Source organism: Lactuca serriola, chromosome 8 (assembly GCF_051521515.1).
Source record: "Lactuca serriola cultivar US96UC23 chromosome 8, Lser_US96UC23_V15, whole genome shotgun sequence".
NCBI classification, from domain to species: domain Eukaryota; kingdom Viridiplantae; phylum Streptophyta; class Magnoliopsida; order Asterales; family Asteraceae; genus Lactuca; species Lactuca serriola.
This window is the reverse complement of record NC_136415.1, coordinates 126933609-126940362: the sequence shown is the minus strand read 5'-3', so window position 1 is coordinate 126940362 and position 6754 is coordinate 126933609. Positions and strand designations below refer to the sequence as shown.

Genomic DNA, 6754 nt, shown 5'->3' with positions numbered 1-6754 from the left:
ACGATCACATTTTTACCTAAAATGTGATCACATTTTTGCCTAAAATGCGATTGTGCTTTTCTCTTTCTTGCTTCGGAAGTTGTTGGCTTGCATATAAATTCGACCTTTGTGATCAGTTTAAGCCCTAAACATTCCTAGTCGACGAAAACGACTTCTAAAGGTGTTTTTGCACTTTTTCATCACTTTTTAAAGATCTGAAGGTTGTAGATCACCTCAATCATTCAGTTTAATAAGAATTGATAGTTTAATGTCTCTTTTCATTAGTTTTGATCGGATTTTAGCCATGTTTGGCTAAACCATAGAGTTCGGTTCTGCATAGATCAATACTTTTTATGTAATCAATCATTAGACCTGATTTTTGATTTGTGATTCTATCTAGTAATTTCAGTTTTGATTTTAATGAATGTTTGATTTTGGTTCTTACGCAAAGAGACATTGAATTTTAGGTTGTTTCCCTGTGGATTCGACCATGCTTCCCTGTTCTATCCAATAGTGCAACTAAGCAGTGAAATTTAATTGCTTAAGATGTTCGCGATAGCATTTTAACACATCCCCCATGCCAACTACCCAATCCCATCTACCCACCCGCTATATTATTATCCCTCACTCTAGACTAAAGCAATTCAAGAACCCTAAATATGGACCACTACCCACCGCCATCGGAGACTGTCGTTGACTGCTTTATAGTTGTTGGAGTGTCGTCGATCTTGAACGATGGCGACGATAAAGTATCCACCCATTACCTTCGGGCCCCTAAAGTTGAACCACCACCATCTGGAACGACGACGATGACGATGTCTATGATCCCTTGCTATCATTGCCGACAACATATTCATGAAGGAGTGGTAACGTCGAGAAACATGACGACGTGAAAGAGTGGTTTTGCCAATGACTGGCTTCTTTCCCACTACTAGTTATTGAATTTCCTTTCGCCGAACTAGATCTGTCCTGAAAAACTGAACTTGTTCTTGTTTCCCACCCCAACTCGTCCTTCTCTCAAATCTCTTTCATACCCCTCTTGTCATATACTCTCATTTTAGGTATCGTGGTTCGGGTTTCAGATTTACAAGTAGATGGTGGTGTGTTGAGAAGAAGATGTTTCTCATAGATATTTGAAGATTGGTGATGTTGTTGGTTTTGTGCCAACATGAATGTGCGTTTATATAAGTGTTTGATTTACTGAATGAATTTTTGGAGGTTAGTTATGGTGGTGGTGGTCATAGCTTGTTGGTGGTGGTGACCAGACGTGGTTTCCCTGATCAATGAACACAAGGGGAAAGAAGGGTGAGGGTAGTTTGGGTTTTTCTATTAAAATGGAACTATTTATTTAATTAATACATTTATAATAAATTTCATTAATATTATTTAATTAATTAATAATATAAAAAGGTAAAAGAAATCACTAAGCCATTTTAATTTACAAGGAACTCGTAATAAAACTGAAAATAAAGTTAGAAACCAAACATGTAGATAACCCCAAACTATAGGGGTCTTTATGTAATTTGCCCTATAAAATATTGACAAAACTGCAAATTTAGTCCTTGTGGTTTGCAAAAATCTTTGGATGGGGTCCAAAAAGTTTCCAGTTTGCACAGAAGGTCCAAAATCAAGGTTTTTCTGGGTTTTTAGTCTAAAAAAACTTGAAAAGACAATTATACCCATTTAATTTTTTTTTACAATTATTCTAATACCATTTTGTCTTAAAAATAAAAAGAAAAGAAATATATTATCCCCCACCCACCCATACGTTCTCTCTCTTTCTCTCTTTCTCTCTCTCTCTTTCTCTCTCTCTCTCTCTCTCTTTCTTTTTCTCTATCTCTCTCTCTCTCTCTCTTTCTCTCTCTCTCTCTCCCTCCCTTCACCAATTATGAATCTCTAGCATAGGAGGAAACCGGTGGAACTAGGAGACCACCAATCGCCACCATGACAGTAATCCTCCTCTTCCTAATCTGCTCACCGGTCTCAGCCAAACACCCCCTTTCATCGTTACTGCTACTGCTCAAATCCACAGCCTACAACGAGAAGGGAAGGAGTCGAGTGGAGCACCGAAGCTACCCCTTCCTCCGTGGCGATTGGCACCCAAACACCCCTGACTCCTTCACTACCGACGATGAGAAAGGAAGCCACGACGGGCCTGTCGGAGACGTCGACTGCAACCCCTCCTATTGAAGAAGAATTACCCAAATGCTTCCCATGCCCACTGTTGTCGATGGATCGAAGACAACAACCCCCGATGAGGTTTTTTTGTTGGTTGATTTATGTTTGCTGGGTTTGTTGGTTGATTTGTATTTGCTCCGATGAGATTGAATCAATGAATAAATGTGTCTTAAATGAATCTGATTTCTCTGAAAGGAATCCAAATATTGAAAAAGGAATCCCGATTCATTTCTCCAAGAACAACATAAGACCAACATATGTTTCCAATTTCTTCCCTATTAAATTCAAGAACTAGAAAGCTTTCAACTTTCAATGGTTGAGAGATGTGTGAGTCATTCAGCTCCAAATTGTGTTTTGGATAAGAGATATGTGGAGAGGGATTATTTTGATTTTATTGATGGTGATTCTTTTGGGAGTGATTCCAGTTTCTTCACGTGTGCATCTGATGTCGTATTCCAATCTCCTGATAATCGTTGAGCTCCATCGATGACACATCAACAACTTCAGATCCAAGCTTTGATGATTCCAGTGGTGGAGGACGATTCATCGCTAATCAAGCTATCTTCAAAGCAAGTGAAGGGTGAAGAAGAAGAAGATGGGAGAGAGAGTGAAAGAGAAAGGAAAGGGTCGGGTGGAGTGAAAGAGAGAGGGGAGGGTCGGATAGAGTGATAGGGTGGGATATGTTATTTTTTTTTTAATTAAAAAAGGTATTAAATAAATATATAAAATAAAAAAAGAAAATAAAAGGGCATAATCGTCTTCTCAAGTTTTTTTGGACTAAAATCGCAGAAATGTTTTGATTTTGGACCTGCCATGCAAGTTTAAAACTTTTTGGACCCTATTCAAAGATTTTTGTAAACCAAAAGGACTAAATTTGAAGTTTTGTCTAAAATATTAAAAAGATTCAAAATAATATTTTTTTCGTAGCATGCTCAATTTTTAAACCCGCTCTCAAAGTTCTTCTGATGAATACGACACCATTTCCAATCGGATTTGTTGATTGATGGGCTCCGGGTCTCACAACATCTAAATTCACATTTCACGAATTAATTCTTTGCGTTTTCTAGAAATTCGAGATCAGATTTCGTTTTGAGGGTTTCATGATTCATCGATCAAAAAACAAGAATCAAAGAAATGGATTGGGGAACGGTAACAACAGAAGACCTGATCGAAGCACTTAAAGAAGTGGATTGGTCGTCGCCTCCTCGTCCTTTCAATGAATTCGTCTCCAAATTCACAGTCCCTCGTTCCTCTAACAAATGGAACAGTCGCCTGAAGTGTAATCTTTACTAGTATGTTCTGATTTTCATCTCTACTAACATTTTACATTCGTTTTGTTTGATTATGTCGAGTACTTATCTAATTAGTTATAGGTTTGAATTGTGATCATTATGGAGATCATAATGGGGAATGAACAGCAGTAAACCCTAAATATCGTTTCAACTTTTTCCGTACCTAATCTGAATAGTACTTCCGTAATTTACATCGTTGAGCTCCATATCTTCTGTTAAAAATAGATGTAGAAATTTGATTTGGCATAATCGGTTACATAACTTACACTTTACGAATCGTTTTAAGAATTTGTGCTTTCTGCAGCTATCGGACAAATTACTTTCTCATGATTCTGTTCATTCTTGGTAAGTCGATTGAATAAAAGACACTCAAATGGCATGATCCAAATTTGAAATTTCTTTCGGATGCCATGATTATAAATTTTCATATGTAGGATTGGGATTTCTTAGGAGACCACTTGCTATAGTTGCAGCTATGTCAACCGCTCTAACTATGGCTTTCTTAAATGATAGGTACATCCATACATACACTGCTCCAATCTTCACCTAAGTTACTATGTATACTGATATTCATGTTCTTTCTTAACTTGATCAAGATCATCTGATTTCATACTGCATTGGCTTACAGCTTTGCAAGCACATTTAGTGAAAAAGTAACAAGAACTATAAGGCAATTATCTCCACATTTAGCTGCAAAAATGAGACATCCACTATCGTGAGCCTCTTTCCATTTAAATATCTCATTAAACATATACTGCTTATCTTCTTTAATGGTGATTTGCAATTTCCAGGCCTGTTCTTCGTGGGCGCCCTTCATCTAAGAGGACAATTTATATATGTGGACAGCGTCGTTGGACATTTGTTCTGGCATTTTCTGCTGGTATGGATATTGCTAATTCTCTTTAATGGTGAAATTTTTCTGATTTTTAAATGCTAATTTAGTATTTTGACCATTTTGTCCTTTCACAGTGAGTTTCATTCTTTGGTTTGTTTCGTGTGGACTCTTGACTTTGTTATGGGCGTTGACCACCGGCCTTCTTGGTATATCTTACAACCTTCTTATTTCATGAATGGTATAACTTTGAGTAAATTACACTTTGGGTCCCTGTGTTATGTTAGTTTATTTTGGGTGTTGTCCAAAAACAAATCTTTTTGCATCTTTCGTCCCTATTTTCCTGTTTCATACATATTCTGTCCGTGGGTCGTCTAAGTTAACAGCCCAACTAAAATTGAATCTTAAAGATAAATCAAGATCATAACTAAATCACTCATAAACCAAACCTAACTGTTAAATTTATGAAATTGACAATTTTGCACTTGTCTTCTCCATTTTCTTCACCTTCAAACCCTAAAATCACCAAACCACAAGAATCAATGTTTAAAGTTAAATCAAAATCACAACTCAAAAACCAAAAACACAACAAAATTGAAACAAATCCCATGAATAATATCAACCTTAGTAAATTACACTCGTGGTCATGTTCTAATATCATTTTTTTGGATATGGAGGAATATTTTTTTTTCATTTTCGTTCATATTTTGCTGTTTCATAAAATTTTTAGCCTGTGGGTCATCTGAAGTTAACAATCTAATTCTTAAAATTTTGAAAATGACCATTTTGCCCTTGTCTTCTCCATTTTCTTCATCTTCAAACCCTAAAAGCACCAAAGCCCCAAAAATCAATGTCGAAGTTTAATCAAAATCCGAACTGAAATACCAAATAAACAACAAAATTTAAACAAATCCCATGAATTGGACTTGATAAAATTACAATTTTGGTCCCTACACTATATAGTTATTTTAGATATAGTCTAAAAAGGAGTCTTTTTGTGAATTGTGGGTTAATAATTTTGATCAGGGGTAAAAGCAAGTGTAATTTACTCTATAAAACTTGTGTAACAATCTCAAGTATTTATTGCTGACTTCATCTGTTGTTCAGCTACTGTAGTGCATGCAAGCTTTAGAACACCAAACCTGAAAGCTCGTCTCAATACATTCCGTGAGGAATTTCGTGCAGTTTGGCGCAACTACAGTGAACTTTAATCCTCCTCTATCCATGTGATTGTGCGTATTACCTTAAAAAATGCATTATGTTTTATAATAATATATATGGTTTTATTAATATTATCCTTTTTTAGGGTTACGGAGAAACATGTGGTGGTATTTTTGAGGGAATAATCCTTGTAGAAAGCTGCCTGAAGTTCGAAGTCTTGGATAACATGACATAAAAAAAATATATTTGGTTATTAATATTTCCCCTGAGTGGGTATAAAATGGGGAAAAATTAAAAAATGTAGAAGAGGGAAAGCTTATGTGGAAGGGTAATTCAATTTTGTTCGGAAACCTGTGAATGGATCATATTTTGAACTTGTCTTTTTTTTTTTTTTGGGTATTGTTTCATACAATGTGAAGTCTTTATTGAACCGTAATACCTCATATGATACGGAGGACATGCCATAACATATTGAATTGTATTTGATGTGTTTTGGACTTGGACAAGTCTCAATGAGACAAATTTTACTTTCTCACTCAAAAAGGAAAGACTTAAATTTGTTATGTTTACAAAAGACTGGAATGCCCTCTATAATCTTCATCATCCAAAATATAAGTACAAGACTTGTCTAGTCTTTTGGCCCATGTAACAAACAGCCTTAATCTCATCTTTAACCCTTTAATCTTCATCATCCAAATTGAAGTTTTTATTTGTATATGACCAAAAACATAAGCTTTTGAATGTGTAAAATGACATAAAATATAAAAGCTAATAGCTTCTTAAGAAAGCCCTTATGTTTTGTTTCATATTCCAGTTTGGTCCTAATTTTTGCACAAAATTTCTACCCTTAATAAGTAACACAACTTAAGATCAAGGATATTCTCAAAGACAGGATTACATTTTATTTTTAATTGGTTTATGAGTAGAAAGTCTAAAAAACTTAGAGTAATCACGTTGAGTTGTTGAAAAAACCCAATTATGTCTTCTCACTTGTAATTTCCTTCTCGCTTTCCGTTAGCTTTAGCTAATTAGTATATATGGAAATGTGAAGGAGCACAGACCCGCTACCTCTTGGGAAATTGTACAATTCTTTTAATTTTTAACATTAAACCCCGTGTTAGAGTAATTTCCTTCTCGCTTTCGGTTAGATGGGTTTTTATAATTCGCTTTTAAAAAATCGAAATATTTTTTTAAATCAAATATAATTAGAATATTACCCTAATTAATAAAAGAAAAAAACCAAATAATTTAGTTTTTTATTTTAAGTTTATAAAAACCTACTAAAAAATATATTAAAGTTTAATATTTTATA

At 34.9% G+C, this 6754-nt stretch overlaps 1 protein-coding gene across 1 annotated transcript; it reads left to right on the top strand.

The window, feature by feature from the left end:
- The first annotated feature begins 3057 nt into the window (after window positions 1-3057).
- Window positions 3058-5911, top strand: LOC145070822 (PRA1 family protein A1-like). Its single transcript, XM_079017777.1, has 8 exons — window positions 3058-3449; window positions 3754-3794; window positions 3884-3962; window positions 4078-4164; window positions 4241-4329; window positions 4419-4490; window positions 5389-5513; window positions 5588-5911. The coding sequence occupies exons 1-7, from the start codon at window positions 3292-3294 to the stop codon at window positions 5490-5492; spliced, it is 630 nt and encodes a 209-aa protein (XP_078873903.1). The 5' UTR covers window positions 3058-3291; the 3' UTR covers window positions 5493-5513; window positions 5588-5911.
- The last annotated feature ends 843 nt before the right edge of the window (window positions 5912-6754 follow it).